Source organism: Crocuta crocuta, unplaced genomic scaffold (genome assembly GCF_008692635.1).
Source record: "Crocuta crocuta isolate KB4526 unplaced genomic scaffold, BGI_CrCroc_1.0 scaffold323, whole genome shotgun sequence".
Lineage (NCBI taxonomy): Eukaryota > Metazoa > Chordata > Mammalia > Carnivora > Hyaenidae > Crocuta > Crocuta crocuta.
This window is the reverse complement of record NW_027536465.1, coordinates 2217594-2235285: the sequence shown is the minus strand read 5'-3', so window position 1 is coordinate 2235285 and position 17692 is coordinate 2217594. Positions and strand designations below refer to the sequence as shown.

The 17692-nt window shown below is 40.0% G+C and overlaps 1 protein-coding gene across 1 annotated transcript in view; it reads left to right on the top strand.

Moving 5' to 3' along the window:
• LOC144218847 (membrane-spanning 4-domains subfamily A member 3-like) overlaps positions 1-16249 on the top strand; it is a 16526-nt gene extending 277 nt beyond the window's left edge. The window contains exons 2-7 of the mRNA XM_077748818.1: positions 7238-7394; positions 7775-7906; positions 8910-8966; positions 9560-9703; positions 13230-13331; positions 16044-16249. Coding sequence (XP_077604944.1) covers positions 7238-7394; positions 7775-7906; positions 8910-8966; positions 9560-9703; positions 13230-13331; positions 16044-16163 — 712 coding nt within the window. The 3' untranslated portion in view covers positions 16164-16249. The remainder of the gene's footprint in view (positions 1-7237; positions 7395-7774; positions 7907-8909; positions 8967-9559; positions 9704-13229; positions 13332-16043) is intronic.
• Positions 16250-17692: the final 1443 nt, after the last annotated feature.

Sequence of the window (17692 nt, the reverse complement as noted above, 5' to 3'; positions counted from 1 at the left end):
GGTTCCTGTGGAAATTCTGGGATGTGGAGACAGGACCTCGACTCTGGAGATAAACAGAGCCTGGGCAGGGATGGGGCTCTGGTGTACCATGTCTGCTTCCCCGGGAAAGTGGCTAGCTCTGAGATGTGTTATGTGCTAGGTGATACCCTGCTATCCTGCCTGTATCCTCACACTTTCCTGAGGGAATTACCCTTTATGGTAAATAAGCTTTCTTCTGGCCGTGTTTCCCAGGGCATCCATGCAGGCGTGTTGTTCGTAATAAAGGTGATTAGAGGCAAGCTTTTCTTTCATCGGACTACTGACTAGGAAATAGACTTTGCATAATTGTGCGCTCTGCACGGATGACAGAAGATGGTGGGATTCCTCTAGTCATATATTTTTGGACCTCACTGCGAGGAGAATTCGTGTTTTGATGAGTTGAGCATCCTTTCCTAGGCAGGCGGGAAAGAAGGGACAAAACCAGACTCTGAATCCCTCAGTATTAGTTTAATTACTGCGGTGTACAGAGTGACCAAGACAGGGGTGCTGGGTGGCATGTTGGTGGTGTTGAACAAATGCTGCCACACTATAAACACAAGATCACTAAACTACGTAATGGAGGTAAAATCTCACTTAAAAAGTGGCTTATAAGTTCTACTTCTAGGGTGATGGTGTGAGGAGGTTTACAGAGCTATCCTCAGGCAAACTGGTAAAAACTCTTAAGAAGCGCTTAACGTGTCTATAAATAGAGAGCAAATGAATACTATTTATTGAAGACAAACCAATGAACATGCAGAGAAAAGAAGCAAGAATCTGTGGTATTTGAATCTAGACTCTTCCGTCACCCTTCCCAGCCCCCACTCAGAGGGTCATCTTCCGGACGGGGGGCAGGACTTGGACATTTGTCAGCCTGCCCCTTACCACCTGGTGTGAGGCTAAGTGTGAGGCTAAGTTCCAGGTGAGTGTACCTGCGACGTGAGGCCCCTTCTTTCTTCTCCCTGCCCCCCCCCTTGGGGATGGAGGCTCTTCCTTGGGCACAGCACTGCTGAGAGTACGGGGTCTTGACTGACTTCCTCCAGCTGGTGTGTTGGGTTCCATACTGTGAGAGGCAAGCTAACGAGACCTGGGTCTGGTACCCTACCCCACTGAGCACTTAACCCCTAAAGTAGTGGTGTCGCTCATGAAGAAGTATGTCATTATTCCTATGCCCCGGCACCAGAGCTATGGATTGGAGATTTTTTCTTTTTCTTTTTTTCTTTTTTTCGCCTGGGGGTAGGGAGCAGTAGACCATGGAACAGAGGTCTCCAAATCCCTCACCAAAGAAAGCAACTAACTTCAATTTTTTTCTATTTTCTTTTCTTTTTAAATTTATTTATTGTTTAATTTACATCTAAGTAGTTAGCATATGGTGCAACAGTGATTTCAGGAGTAGATTCCTTAAAGCCCTTTCCTCATATAGCCCATCCCCTCACACAACCCATCCAGTAACCCTCTGTTCGTTCTCTATATTTAAGAATCTTTTATGTTTCGTCTTCCTCTCTGTTTTTATATTCTTTTTGCTTCCCTTCCCTTATGTTCATCTGTTTTGTATCTTAAAGTCCTCATATGAGTGAAGTCATGTGATATTTGCCTTTCTCTGACTGACGATAGTCACTTAGCATAATACCTTCTAGTGCCATTCACGTAGTTGCAAATGGCAAAATTTCATTCTTTTTGATTGCCGAGTAATACTCCATTGTGTGTGTGTGTGTGTGTGTGTGTGTGTGTTTGTGTGTGTATACCATGTCTTCTTTATCCATTCATCCATTAATGGACATTTGGGCTCTTTCCATACTTTGTCTATTGTCAATAGGGCTGCTGTAAACATTGGGGTGCATGTGCCCCTTTGAATCAGCACACCTGTATCCCTCGGAAAAATGCCTTGTAGAGGAAGCAACTTCATTTGAAACAGAGGGTGAAGTTGAAGCCTAAAGGTTCTCTCAGAAACAGTATAGATGGTAGTGAGAGACAATTGAAAACACATCAGTAGATCAGCTGGAGGTATATGCTAAACCACACGCAGGCAAGCTTTGCGGGGAAAAATGGAACAGCAGAAGCCTGTCTGGGGCCAGAACAACTTTCAAATACTGGCCTGGAACTATCTCTTTTCTTTCTTTTTTTTATTTTTAAATTTAGTTAACATATAGTGTAACAATGGTTTCAGGAGCAGAATTTAGGGATTCATCCCTTACCTGTAATAGCCAGTACTCATCCCAACAAGCACCCTCCTTCATGCCCATCACCCATTTAGCCCCTCCCCTCACCCACCTCCCCTCCAGCAACCCTCAGTTTGTTCTCTGTCTTTAAGAGTCTCTTATGGTTTGCCCCTCTCTCTGTTTTTATCTTATTTTTCCTTCCTTTCCTGTGTTCATCTGTGGAGTTTCTTAAATTCCACATATAAGTGAAATCACATGATATTTATCTTTCTCTGACTGACTTATTTTACATGCTAGTTTCATCCACGTTGTTGTAAATGGCAAGATTTTATGGTTTTTGATCAACAAGTAATATTCCATTATACACCACATATATACACCGTATCTTTATCCATTTGTCAGGCAATAGACATTGGGCCCTTTCCGTAATTTGGAAATAATACTTCCCTAATATTGTTGATAGCGCTGCTCATAAACACTGGGGTGCATATGTCCCTTCAAATCAGCATTTTTGTATCCTTTGGATAAATACCGAGAAGTACCGTTGCTGTGTCGTAGGGTAGTCCTATTTTTAATTTTTTGAGGAGCCTCCATACTGTCCTCCAGAGTGGCCGCGCCGGTTTGCATTCCCACCAGCAGTGCAAAAGCGTTCCCCTTTCTCCGCATCCTGGCCAATACCTGTAGTTTCCTGAGTTGTTAATTTTAGCCATTCTGACAAGTGTGACGTGGTATCTCATTGTGATTTTGATTTGTATTTCCCTGAGAATGAGTGACGTAGAACATTTAGAACTATCTCTTTAAAGGAGCTTGATATTGGTAGGGGGGGCACCTGGGTGGCTCAGTCAGTTAAGCGTCTGACCATGGCTCAGGTCATGAGCTCACAGTTTGTGAGTTCGAGCCTGTGCTGACAGCTCGGAGCCTGGAGCCTGCTTTGGATTCTGCCTTCCTCTTTCTGCCCCTCCTCTACCCACACTCTTATCTCCCTCTCTCTCTCTCTCTCAAAAATAAACATTCAAAAAAATTTAAGGGAGCTTGATTTTGACTGCTTACCTTTGTGGAGTAATTGAATGCTGAGAACAAACTGAGGGCAGATGGGGTGGGGGGAGGGGAAGGGGGGAGATGGGCATGGAGGAGGGCACTTGTGGGGATGAGCACTGGGTGTTATATGGAAACCAACTTGACAATAAACTACTAAAAAAAAAAAGACACACTGAAAGGGTGCTTTGAAAACAATAGAGCAGTCAGCCTGCAATTCGTGGAGATTAATAGCAGACTGAGGGCAGGGAAAGAAACATTCAAAGCAAGCTCTGAGAAAACCAGGGTCATCCCAGGGGGACTGTGGGCACACCCATGGGTGTGTTCCCTGAAGAGAAACATCTGAGGCTTCATCCTACTCAGGGAGAAACAGACTTACTAAAATAGTCCCACCAGTGGATATAAAAGTAAACAAAGAAATAAAAATAGCAAGCCCAGGAGGGGTACAATTCCCAGAAATGCTACAGTATATTATCTAAAATGTCCATTTTCTAACAAAAAATTATGAGACACACAAAGAAGCAGAAACATCTTAGCATAGATAAAGAGAGGCTCTTTATAATGCTAAAGGGGTCAGTTCACCAGGAAGACACAATTACAAACATGTGCAGCTAACAACAGAACATCAAGACATTGATGCAGTATATGTCAGTAGGAGAAATTTACTACATTAAGGGAGAAATAGATAATTCAACAATCACAGTCAGAGACTCAGTGCCTCATCCAATAATGGATGGAACAGCTACGCATAAGATAAAAAATGATACAGGATGGAGTGCCTGGGTGGCTCAGTCAGTTAAGTGTCCGACTTCGGCTCAGGTCATGATCTCATAGTTGATGGGTTCGAGCCCCGCGTCGGGCTCTGTGCTGACAGATAGCTCAGAGCCTGGAGCCTGTTTCAGATTCTGTGTCTCCCTCTCTCTCTGACCCTCCCCTCCCATGCTGTCTCTCTCTCTCTCAAAAATAAATAAAAAAAACATTAAAAAAATGATATAGGAGGCTTGGACAGACTATACCCCAACCAGGCCTACTAGACTTATGGAGAACATTCCATCCAACAACAGAATAGGCGTTCTTCTCAAGTGAATGTAGACTAGTCTCCATAATAGACTATCAACTAGGCCATAGAGTAAACCTAACTATATTTAAAAGGTTAGAAATAATACAGAGTATGTTTTCCGACCAGGAATGAAGTTAGTAATCAGTAAGAGAAAGGAATTTGAGAAACCCACGCACACACGGAAACTAAGCAGGGTGTCAGGGAGAAAGCAAAAGGAAGATTAGGAAATGCATTCATGATAAATGACATATACTTATGGAATGCAGCTAACGCAGTGTTCAGAGGGAGCAGTGTTCAGAGGGAAATTTGTACCTGAAAATACCGATTTTAAAAAAAGGAACGATCTCAAAATCAATAACCTAATACTTCACCTTAAGACACTGGAGATAGAAACAAAAACAAAAACAAAACGAAACAAAACAAAACAAAACTACACTTACAGCAAGCAGAACTATCAGAGCAGAGCATTTAATGAAATGAAGAACAAAAATAAATACAGAAAATCAATGAAACTAAAACCTGGTTCTTTTAAAAGACCAGCAAAATTGGCAAATCTTTAGCTATGCTGAACAAGAAAAATAGATAAAAGTCTTAAAAATTAGAAAGGAAAGTGGGAACATTGCTATTGATCTTACAGAAATAAGGATTATAACTGTATACTATAAGCAATTGTATGTAAACGAATTAGATTTCTTAGCTTCTAAGAAATCTTAGAATGATTTCTAAGTCTGGATGAGTTTCTAAAAGACACAAACTACTGAAAAGACTCAAGAAAAAGCAATCTGAATAGACCCCTAAGGAGTAAAGAGATTGTCTTATTAATATAAGTAATTACAGGTGTACCTGGGTGGCTCAGTCAGTTAAGCGTCCAACTTCAGCCCAGGTCATGATCTCATGGTTCATGGGTTTGAGCCCCACATCAGGCTCTGTGCTGACAGCTAGCTCATAGTCTGGAGCTTGTCTTCAGATTCTGTGTCTCCCTCTCTCTCTGACCCTCCCTTGCTCATGCTGTCTCTATCGCTCTCTCAAAAATAAATAAAACATTAAAAAAATTTTTTTTAATATAAGTAATTGCCCACAGAGAAAATCCCAGGCTCAGATGGCCTCATGGGTGAATTCTACCAAGCATTTAAAGAAGAGTTACTACCAAATTTTCATAAACTCTTCCAAAAGACTGAAAGAGGAGGGAACACTTACAAACTCATTCTATACGACCAGCTGTCCCTTGATATCCAGATGAGAAACCACATCACCATAGGAAAGCTGCAGACTAATATCTCTTCGGTATATAGATGCAAAAATCCTCAACAGATCACTAGCAAGCTAAATCCTGAAATACATAAAAGAATGATAGGGGCATCTGGGTGGCTCAGCTGGTTGAGCATCTGACTTGAGCTCAGGTCAGGATCTCATGGTTTGCACTTTTGAGCCCCGTGTGGGGCTCTATGCTGGNAGAATAGCACGATGTTTTTGTGAAAGAACAAAGTGGATGACTCATACTTTCGGTTGCAAAGCAATAATACAAAGCAATAACAATCAGGACAGGGTGGTCCTGGCATAAGGATAGACATACAGATCGATGGAATAAAATTGAGAGGCCAGAAATAAGTTCATGTGCCTGTTTATAGTCAACTGATCTGTGACAGGAGTGCCCAAACTATTCAGTGTGGGAAGAATAGTCTTTCCAGCAAATGGTGTTGTTGGAGAGCAGTGTACAAAGTGATGAAGTTTGACCCTTCACTTATACCATAAACAAAAATTAATCCAAAATGGATTAAAGATCTAAATTTAAAAGCTAGAATTACATGACTCTCAGAAAAAAATAGGATTAGAGTTTCATGACCTTGGGTTTAACAATGGGTTCTTAGAGATGAGACCAAAAATATGAGAAACAGAAGAAAAATAGAGCAAGTTTACTTCATCACAATTAAAACTGGTATTCAGAGGAGATCGTCAAGAAACTGAAAAGTCACCCACAGAATGAGAAAAAATATTTGCAAATCATATATGGGATAAGGGACTTGTACATAGAAAAAATAAGGAACTCTTATAACTCAATACTAAAAAGATAAATGACACAATTTTTAAGTGTGCAAAGGATTGCAATAGACATTTCTCCATAGAAGATATACGAATGCCATTAACACATGAAAAGATGCTCAAAATCATTAGTTACCGGGAAATGCAAATCAAAGCCAGAATGAGATACCACTTTATCTTCACTAGAATGGTGATAACCAATAGGTCAATCAATAACAAGTGTTGGCAAGGATGTGGAGAAATTGGGACTATTACATACTGCTGGTAGGAATGGGAAATGGTTGATCCGCTCTGGAAATCAGTTTGGCAGTTCCTCAAATGGTGAAACACAGAATTATCAGATGACACAGCCATTCTACTCCAGGTCTACACCCAAGAGAATTAAAAACCCAGGCGCACACAAAACTTTGAGCATCATTGTCTATAGCAGCATTTTTCATAATAGACAAGAGGTGGAAACAACCAAAATGCCCATCAACTGATGGACAACAAAACATAATATATTCTTACAATGGGATATTCCTTGGTCGTGAAAAAAACGAGGAAGCACTGTACATGTTACAGTATGAAGTCCTTCCTTCTGGGCCATCTTGCCACTTAACCCACATAGAACTCTTTTTGAAATGCAGACACAGAGTGACATATTTCTGTAGCCTAGAAAATTTCCCAGACTCCTGCTAAGTGACTTTTGTAAACCTCCATCATTTTCTAGTAGAGACCTAGTGTGGACACAGTATTGGGACTTGCAATCGTAGACAAACATGACTTGGCCTAAGACTCCTTTGACTTACGAGCTACAAAGTCTACAGAAACGGAAATGCTAGTGTCTACTTTCCTACTGATACTTCTCATAGAAGAGCACAGAGTATTGTGAAGAGCGACTAGTGAATAGCAAATCTGATGCTGTTAACAGATGGTTTCTTTACAGAATGAGAGAGATTGTGGGTTCCAGTGGGATAGCTGCGGATATTCCCTTAAATCAAAGCCACGGTATCCAGTTAGGGAAGGCTGTAATATCCCACACCTTAGGACACACACCAAACAAGCTGCAAAGATTCCTGAAGGAAAATCTCAAACAACTGGGGGTAAGTGAGCCTTGGCCAGGGGGGAGTTTTAGTGAAGAGAGACTAGAAGTTTTTTTGTTTAATCTTGGGTGGTGGGGGGGGGCTGGGTAGCTTGGGAGGTGGTAGAGTGCTGGGAAGGTTCCCACGGAGGAGGCCTTGAAGGACACCTGTGTGTCCACTTGTGGGGGCGACTCCAGGAAAGAGAAAGGGAAGCTGTCACAGTGATGTAATTTTAGCTGTTGCCAGTAGAGGGAGCACATACCACCGTGCACAGCTCTACTTAGGAGCTCTTCTTAGTGAAGTCTGAAGGTTCAATCCATGGGTGACCTCTGTGTCTGAACAAAGAAATCTTCTCTCTTGGAATGTTCACTGTATTTTATTCTATTCTGTCTTTTATCCAGGTGGCTCAGATAATGATTGGTGTGAAATTCATCTTCTATGGGATAATTGGAATTACAGTTCTCCATTACATAATACCCCCAATCAGTTTCCTCTCCTTTCAGATAGGCTTCCCAATATGGGCAGCTTTGTCTGTGAGTACATCTGACTTATACCTAAAATAACTAATAGTCCCTTAACTCTTGATTCAATCATCCATCACCTTGTGCATTAGACGCCTGCAAAGTCTCCAGCGTTTTCAAACATATTAATCTAGGATTCAGTATTTAATCTCAGCCATTCTAGACCTTGTGATAGGAGCCATAAGGCCTATGTGTAGGTGATTATTCATTACAGTCTAGGTAGCATAAAGCCCCACAGTAAAATCCTGCTCATTTGCTTTAGGCGACTGTATTGGGTTGGGTTATTAGCTAAAGATAATTCCTGGTCCATCCAAAGAGTTATTTTCCAATATGCATGGAATACCAAAGTGTTGAAGATGACAGTCATGTGGTGAATAATTATTCCTTTTAAAGTGTCTTTTTTCCTGGCCAACGTTATCGAGATGAGTATCATGTGATATGAGGGCACATAGTCCCTTCTCTGAAACTCAAGATAAATTTAGCTCTCTTTTTAAATTTTTTCTACCTTCCTTTAAAGCATTCACAGGATTCCTTTTATTTCACTCCTTCTATTTTAAGAAAAATGTTTTTTAACATGTATTCATTTTTGAGAGTGAGAGAGACAGAGCGCAAGCTGGTGGAGGGGCAGAGAGAGAAGGAGAGACAGAATCTGAAACAGGCTCCAGGCTCTGAGCTGTCAGCACAGAGCCCCACATGAGGCTCAAACCCACAAACCATGAGATCATGACCTGAGCTGAAGTTGGACACTTAACCAACTGAGCCACCCAGGCACCCCACATCCCCTCTACTTTAGATAACGATGTTCACCTTTAAATGCTGTCCATTATTTTCATAAGGATGTGAAGACAGCCATGAAAATTTAGTCATGACTGTATACAGTTCAATAATCTGCCCCACTCAAAGTTTTGAAGGGATTTTCAGAGGAAAAAAAAATACTAAGGGTAAAGTTGATCCTTTAGACATGGACAGTTAATGTGAAAAAGTACTAATAAGTTCATTTCTCTGTCATGAGCAGTTTATCATTTCTGGATCTATGACAGTTGTGTCGGCCAAGAAACAAACCAAAGCTCTGGTAATGTATCAGTTAATTCATATTTCATGTACAGGTAACATGTGACCATGTCACACTCGGATATCCTATAGAAAGCCCACTCAGCCAGATCTCATGTTTTTTCGTACATTCGAGGACAAGTACAAATGTCTTTTCTTTCCACGAATTCATCTGATCACCCTGTAGATCTGGGTACAATCAGAAGCCCTCTCTGGTTTGGACAAGATCTATTCCTTTGGGTGTTCAGAACACAAATCTGCATGAGTAAAATTTGAGATAGACTTTGTGGTCATGAAAAATGTTCATAAAGAGAAATGAATGCCTTTAGGCTTGAATGGGGTAGACATTTATTTGGGCCCATCCATAGCAGGGAAGGGAGAGAATAAAAGCTCCCAACTGATGATATTTTCCTGTGGGATATTATACTCAGCTGTCCATTGCCTCCAGCTTTCCTTTGCTCACTTGCAGGTTTCCATTTAATTTAACTGGCAAGAAGGGGTATTAAGAATTCTTTGTGAATCTCTCTCCGGGGAAAGGTTTATGGAGCCTATAAGAATACACAAGTTAAGGGTCCGGAATATTTTCAGTGAAAGAACTTTTTTTTTTTTTTTCAGCTGAGAAGAAATCTGAGAGCGAACATTCTCAGCGCGGTTGTTTCGAGTACTGGATTTCTGATTCTTTCACACAACATAGTAAAAATCATCTTCATGAGTTGTGAGATGGAAAATTTATGTTCTGGCATCACATCAGTTGTAATTGTAAGTATTTTTCTTCTGAATGCTGGAAAGCCTGACTACTTATGAGCCCCAGGGTCAGGAGATAAGATATCATATGCACAAGCCTAAAAAAAAAGTTTCTGCATTTGAATGTATTCATAATTTCTAGCTAAATTTGATGTCCTTTTAACAAGAGGCAAAATATTTGCATTCAGTATGGACATTGCAAGGGCAGGGAGCCCAAAATTCCTTTATACCAATTTGATACCTTCATGAAAAATTGCAAACAAATGTACCAACATTATTTCCTTCTTGGTCCGTGATTGGGGTGATTTCTATTGTCTGCTTTATATTAATTATTCTACAGATTTTCTATAGTAAGTATGCATTCCTTATATAAGTAAAAGCAATAATAATATAAATGACCTTAAGGGTTTATATTTTATCTGCATTACCAGTACCTGTGAGCAAACACTCTTTTATAAGGCCATGTGGAAGAAAGGGAGATTGGATGTTTAAGGAAGAGAGAAATGTATTATGCTAGGGGACTTTTTAATTTTCTTTTTAACAAAAGCAAGAAGATTGAAGGATTATTGCTTCTGGACAAGTTGAAGTGACAGGGACTGGGTTCCTCCTTCCACGTGAAACACCACCACCACCAAATTCAAGAGAATATATGAAACGATGATTTTTAAGACACTGGACATTGATGGTGACAAAGAACTCAATCCCTAACAATGATACAAACAAAGCAAGCCTACTGACTACTTGCACATACCTACTTGCAAGCATTTCCAGGCCACAGTATAGGGTTGGAGAATCTAGATGGAACCAGGAAAACTCTCTGATTTGAGAAGAGCAGGGAGCTGAGAGTCAGGGGAAACTGAGGCATCTGGTGTTTGCAAGAGAGAGCACTTGAGAAGAGAGATCTGGAACAGAGATCCTTCCAGATATATACATTAGGTCCCCTTGAATATTAATTACAGTCCTTATATCAGTGCATACCTATGCAAGAATACCTGAGAGCAGAGAAAGGGTCACCCACATGATTAGACGGAAGAGTACCCTGCATTCACCTAAGGTCAAGTAAGGAGTCTATTTCTATCTGCCAGTCTGTAAAAATATCTCATATCTAACAAGAGAACATTACAATGTCTCACACATAATACAAAATGGCCAGACATACAAAGAAGCAAAATAATACGTTCCATAACAAGGTAAACCAATTAAAACAGGCTCGGAAAAGACACAGATGTCAGAAGCAGCAGACAATGACCTTAAGAGTTACTCTTGACCTTAAAAGTTACTCTGTTCGGTGTTCCATCCTTTCAAAAGCTACACGCAGACGTTTTTCAAAGTCCCACCTCAAACTTCTAGGGGAGAAAACTACCATGTTTGAGAAGAAAAGCTGGCTGATAGGATTAATTACAGAATTGAACATTCTGGAAAATAAAATACTAATGAACTTGAGAAAATAGTATTAAAAACTACCCACAGTAAAAAATAGAGGCACAAAATAAATGTGAAAATATTAAAGGAACATCAATGACCAATGAAATTACTTCAAGTTATTGAAGAGACATGTAACTAGAGTCTCCACAGAAAGAAAATTGTGGGACAGAAAAAAATATTTGTATTAACTAGGTAAATTTTTCCCAAAATTTTGTAAAACTTGTATTCTCACAGAATCCAAGAAGATGAATGAAGCGTAAAAAAACAAAAAAACAACTATATCAGGGCACATTGTAGTGAAATTTCTCAAAAGCAATGATTGAAAGAAAATCTTTTAAAAAACTTTTTTAACGTTTATTTATTTTTGAGAAAGACAGAATGCAAGTGAGGGAGGGGCAGAGAGAGAGGGAGACACAGAGTCGAAGCAGGCTCCAGGCTGTGAGCTGTCAGCACAGAGCCCAACTCAGGGCTCAAACTCACAAACCGTACGATCATGACCTGAGCCAAAGTTGGACACTTAACCAACTGAGAAACCCAGGTACAGGTAAGATTTTTTAAAAAATCTTAAAAGCAGCCAAAGTGGCAGGAATTAAAAAACCACACGACATACAGAGAATAATGGCAGATTTCACATCAGAAACAGCATGAATGAAAATACAGGGAAGCAAAACTTTGAAATATAAAGAGAAAAAATTTGTCACCCTAGAATTTCATGTTCAGTGAAAATACCTTTCAAAATGAAGACAAAATAAGCATCTTTTTATACATAAAAAGGTAAAAGTAATTTATCACCAGAAGCCTTATGGTACAAAAAACAGTGTTAAGTTCTTTAGGAAGAAGGAAAATGCTTCTAGGTGGAAATGAGCATCTACACAAGGCACAAACACCAGAAACGGTGACAATTTGGGTAAATATATAAGAATGTTGTGTTATTTAAATATCTTTAAAAGCTAATTGATTCTTTAAAGAAAAATGATAGCAATGTACTTGGGGGACTTAAAAATACGTAAACTATAAACAAAATAAAAAATAAAAATATGTATAAATCATGTGTAAAATAACAAAACCATCAAGTCCAAGAGGGTAGACATAAAAACATACTACTATAGGGTTCTTACAGTACAGATAAAGTATTATAAGATCAATTGAATATGGATTATGATTAAGTCCAAAAGCAACCTTGTTAATAGCACAACAGTTATATCTAATAAGCAAAAATAGGAGATAACATGAGATCACAAAAATATGAAATAAATCCAAAAGGAGGCAGTAAATGGAGAAAGGGAAAGAAAAATAGACAGGACAAATATAAAACAAATAATAGGTGAAAGGCTTAAGACTAACCATATAAATGATCACAGTACGGGTACCTGGGTGGCTTAGTCGGTTAAGCGGCAGACTTCAGCTGGGATCATGATCCCACAGTTCATGGGGTTTAGCTCTGCATCGGGCTCTGTGCTGACAGCTCAGAGCCTGGGGCCTGCTTCAGATTCTGTGTCTCCCTCTCTCTCTGTCCCTTCCCCACTTTCAGTCTGTCTCTCTCTCAAAAATAAAGATCAAAACAGAAAAAAATTTATAAATAAATAAATAAATAAATGATCACAGTAACATAAATGGCCTAATTAAAAGCCAGAGAAGGGCAGATTAGATTAAAAATTTTTTTAAAGATCAAACTCAATGGCCCTGTTGGAAATACACTATAAATATAAAGAGACAGGTCTGTTCAAAGAGAAGGAACAAAAGACAAATCATGAAAAGAAAGTTGATGTGTGCACAGTAATGTCAAAATAGATTTTATTTTTATTTTTTAATTTTTTAAAAAAATGTTTATTTATTTTTGAGAGAGAAAGACAGAGCCTGAGTGAGAGAGGGGGAGAGAGAGAGGGAGACACAGGATCCAAAGCAGGCTCCAGGCTCTGAGCTGTCATAACAGAGCCCCATGCAGGGCTCCAACCCACAAACTGTGAGATCATGACCTAAGCCAAAGTCAGATGCTTAACCGACTGAGCCACCCAACCACCATTATTTCCTAAAATACTAAGGTGCTCCCCATACAGGTTTTCATACAGCAATGGGAGTAAAATCCAACCCAATGGAATTTTATTCTCTTTAACAGGGTCTTGTGGTTATACTGATGATACTAAACTGTCTGCAATTTTTAATTACACTTGCTCTGTCCATGCTCACCTACAATGTGGATGGCAAGAGAATTGACTGGGTAAGTAGCAGTTCTTGAGAGAATGACGGTGCAATGATTGTTTTATTTAGTGATGTGGCCTATGATTATTTGCATAATTTTTGCGAGGAACAAAGATCAAACGGGTGGCGTAGAATTTCTGAGAACCACTCTTTTAAAAATTTTTGTTAATATTTATTTATCTTTGAGAGAGAGAGAGAGATCATGAGTGGGGGGCAGAGAGAGGCAGAGACACAGAATTGGAAGTAGGCCTCCAGGCTCTGAGCTGTCAGCACAGAGGCCAATGCTGGGCTCAAACTCCCGAGCCATGAGATCATAACCTGAGCCAAAGGCAGTTCCTTAACCAACTGAGCCATCAAACCAAGGCAGGCCTTTTCGTTTTTTTTTTTTTTAAGTTTACTTATTTATTTTGAGAGAGAGAAAAAGAGAGAGCAGGGTAGGGACAGAGATAGAGAATCCCAAGCAGGCTCCGTGCTGTCAGCGCAGAGCCCAACGTGGGGCTCAAAACTATGAACTGTGAGATCATGACCTGAGCCTAGATCAAGAGGTGGACGCTTAACCGGCTGAGCCACTCAGGGGTCCCATGAGAACTGCTCTATATGCTGACCATACTTTCCATCACACTGATTAATGCCCCAGACAATCAGAAACTTTCAACCAGTCGACACAGAGCTGTTCCATTTTTTTTGTTAGTTTACTGGTTCATTGATTCGTGTATGCAACACACACAGACTATCTACTTGTGTGCTGCACCATGTGGCTTGGCAAAGATACAAAAATAAGTCCTCCACTTGAAAAGCTCAAAGCATGAGTAACATCGCCCCACCAAGGGGTAAGTTAAACTGTCTTGATATTGTGCTGCCAAAACTCAGATCCAAAGTACATGGAAGTTGTAATTTTGTTTTCCTTTCCTGAAACGGCTCGGAAGTCGGCGGTCCACACCTGGAGATATAGCTTTAGCTTCTTCATTGTGTGGCTTCTCCTTCCCCGTAGAAGTTGCGCCTCTGGCTCCTTCTTTTATGTCAGCATTGTATGCCCAGATCTTTGTCTTACGGCCACACAGAATCGCAAAGGCTGTTGCATAATTTAGCCACCAGCCGGGCGGTTGTTTGTTCAGTTTAAACCCTAGGAGTTCTGCTATTTGAGGATGAGGATAATATTGAAAATTGATAGACAGCCAGTATTTCCTATCAGTCTGTTCACTGACCACCCGAATACCTACCCTGTTCAACTTCCCTCCCCCAAACTTAATGCACTACCCCACTCATCAAGGTGGAAAATCCAAACTCTCCTGCATTTGTTATAGATGGCTCAAAGTACAGAATTTCTGAGTAATTTGCCATTTCTCCCTATCGTTCTGGAACTGCTTCCTTGTTATTTAAGAAGCCACGAAGTACAGGTCTGGTTACCTGCCTTTGCTTCCACTCAGAGCCAAATAATAGCTGATTAGGAGGATTAAAAATCATACAAATCCCCGCTTTGAAAAATAAGTCATTGATAACCTTAATGTTACTCACTATAGGAATTATGACTCGCATAGGCAGGAGTTAAGAAGCCCAATCAATGGCTTTCTCCTCTGTTCATTTATTTAGCCTTTTATTCCTCTGGGTATTGGGAAGTTTGTCCTCTTTGGGCTTTGCTTGGTTTTGGCATCTCCCATTGTGATGGTGCATGGGCTCTGGGGATTGTTTAGAAGCCACATAGTTTCAAGTTTTTGCAGTGCAGGCCTTTGAGTTTATGAGAAGAAAATATCTTTAAAACATCCGGAATGATAGAACAGCCTTGTTGTCTTGTCTGGTGAATTTCAGGTCTGTATCCATGCAGGCGGTTTTAGTTCCATCCCTGTCCATTCATTCTAGCCCCCAGGAAAAGAAAAAAGAAGCACAGACATGTGTATTTTAAGTGTGCCATTCAACAGGGGTTCACAGTGATTTTTCTTACATCCATTGGGCCAGGTCTTAGAATCTGGCCACACTGAGATGAAAATAACCTTAAAAGTAAAGTCACAAATCAGTAGCCATTTGTTCAGATATATACAAATTATTTTTTAAGGGAGTGAGAGAGAAAATGTAGCCTTAACCTCATATAAGTCTTTAAAAAAAAGCGCTCAATACGTTTTAGGAAAACACAATGATCATCCCTCACACATGTAGAAAATCTTATATAGAGTCTCTCATGAAATCTTTACACATATATAGATAGACATAAAGTCACACACACACACACATATGTGTATATATATGTATATAACAGGCACAGATTATTATATAGATTAATATAACACATATATGTATATAACAGGCACAGATTAATTTTCTAGGCCTTTGTAAATACTACGGTTCCCAGAAATACCCAGGCTGCTTTTTCCACAGAAAAAGGAAGACAACGATCTTGTATCTCTCCCTGATTTGCATCATCCTGGACATCTTTCAATTGATAGACTTTCTTTTTCCTTTCCCTCCTACAAATCTTATGGACGTGGGGAAATAAGCTCAAAAATGTTCACACACACCCTGACATGCCTCTGAATCACTGGGTAACTTGGCAGTGCCAGTGGTGACTGACCTTGACCTCTACTGTGCCCTCTCTGGGGAACATGTATTGGATAACAGCAGCTCAGCGTAACATGGGATAGACTTGGGAGTCCAGGATATGCCTTTAGGAAGAGAGCTGGAATAAAACTCTGAGGATTCAAGAGAAACTATTCTGAGTGATGTTTTGGCTTATTCACAGGTCTCTGCCTTATGTCTTCTGAAATCGGCTTCAGAAAGTTCTTATCAAGGCATGCTACATCAGCCTTCATTTCACCAAAATCTTGAGAGGAAGGACACATTGTTATACTATAACACCTGAGACAGAAGTACTGATGTGAGAATATGCTTCTGTTACCTGCAGTCAAGGACATGGACACTGGAAAAATAAAATGATATAAGGCCAAACCCTTGTTTGGATCCTCCTTTGTTGACTACTATTGTTTAATCAGCATAGACCATGATGCTGTAATCAGATCTCACTCCTGAAGCACTTGCACTTATTATGGTTTAGCCATATTAGTGGCAAGCTCCCTGTGACCTAATAGATCAACAGGTGCCCCTGCTAATTACAGTCATATTAACCAAAACAGATTGAAGGATTTAGCTACAATTCAGTAGAGGCTTGAATACAGGTAAAAAGTTTACATCTTTTTAAAGGATGACGGCATCCTTGCTGTCATCTCTAATCAACAAAGGATTTTTCATTCTCTTTTCATGGAGATAAATCTGGAGAAACATTACAGCCATTACCATTATCATAGGCAGCTTCTCAAATGGAAAAGATCAGTAACTTATTATTTTGATCAAACATTCATCATGATTATTTTTCTCGACTTTTCTTGGGATAAAGAGGCCAGAGGATCAGGCACAAGCCTTCCTTACAAAAGCCTCAATATAATCTTTAAAATTCCTTTTCTTCTTTTTTAAAATATTTTTTTAATGTTTATTTGTTTTTGAAGGAGAGAGAGACAAAGGGTGAGCAGGGCAGGGGCAGAGAGAGAGGGAGACACAAAATCTGAAGCCAGCTCCAGGCTCTGAGCTGTCAGCACAGAGCCTGATGTGGGGCTGGAACTCACAAACCATGAGATCATGACCTGAGCTGAAGTTGGAACTTAACCGACTGAGCCACCCAGGCTCCCCCNGCAAGGGAATCAAGAGCAAAAATAAACGATTGGGACCTCATCAAGATTAAAAGCTTCTGCACAGCCAACCAAATTCCTTTTCTTCTAACGGTCTGCCCCTCAACCTGGCTTTGTTGAGGTATAATTGATAAAATTGTGATAATATTAAAGTATACATTATGATGATTGATGTATGTATATATTGTGAAATGACTTTCACAATCAAGTTAATTATTTATCACTCCACATGGTTGGANTAGCTGTCAGCACAGAGCCCAATGCGGGGCTCAAACCCACGAACTGTGAGATCATGACCTGAGCCGCAGTCGGAGGCTCAACCTACTGAGCCGCCCAGGTGCACCAATAATGGCACTAATTATTGGAGAAGGCCACCGTTGTCTAAGGGCGTTTCTTTTTCCATGAAAAAAATTACCTGACTCTCTAGCTGCAAACTTAATGTTACAATTTTATAAGCCCTTAGAGCAGTTCCAAGCTGTGCTGTGAAATGATCTCAGTCATGGAGATCATTTGCAAGAAATAGTTCTCCTAAAACCCATATTCTATCCAGAATGTGCAACATGGAGTATCTGGGTCCCCAAGGCTGGCTAGCTCATTTCCTTGGTGCTGTTTTATCCAGTTTTACATAACAAATAATAAGAATAGTTTTTGTCAGTGTAAGTACTGTGGTCCATGAAGAAGGTGCACTTGATATGGAATTACATTCTCT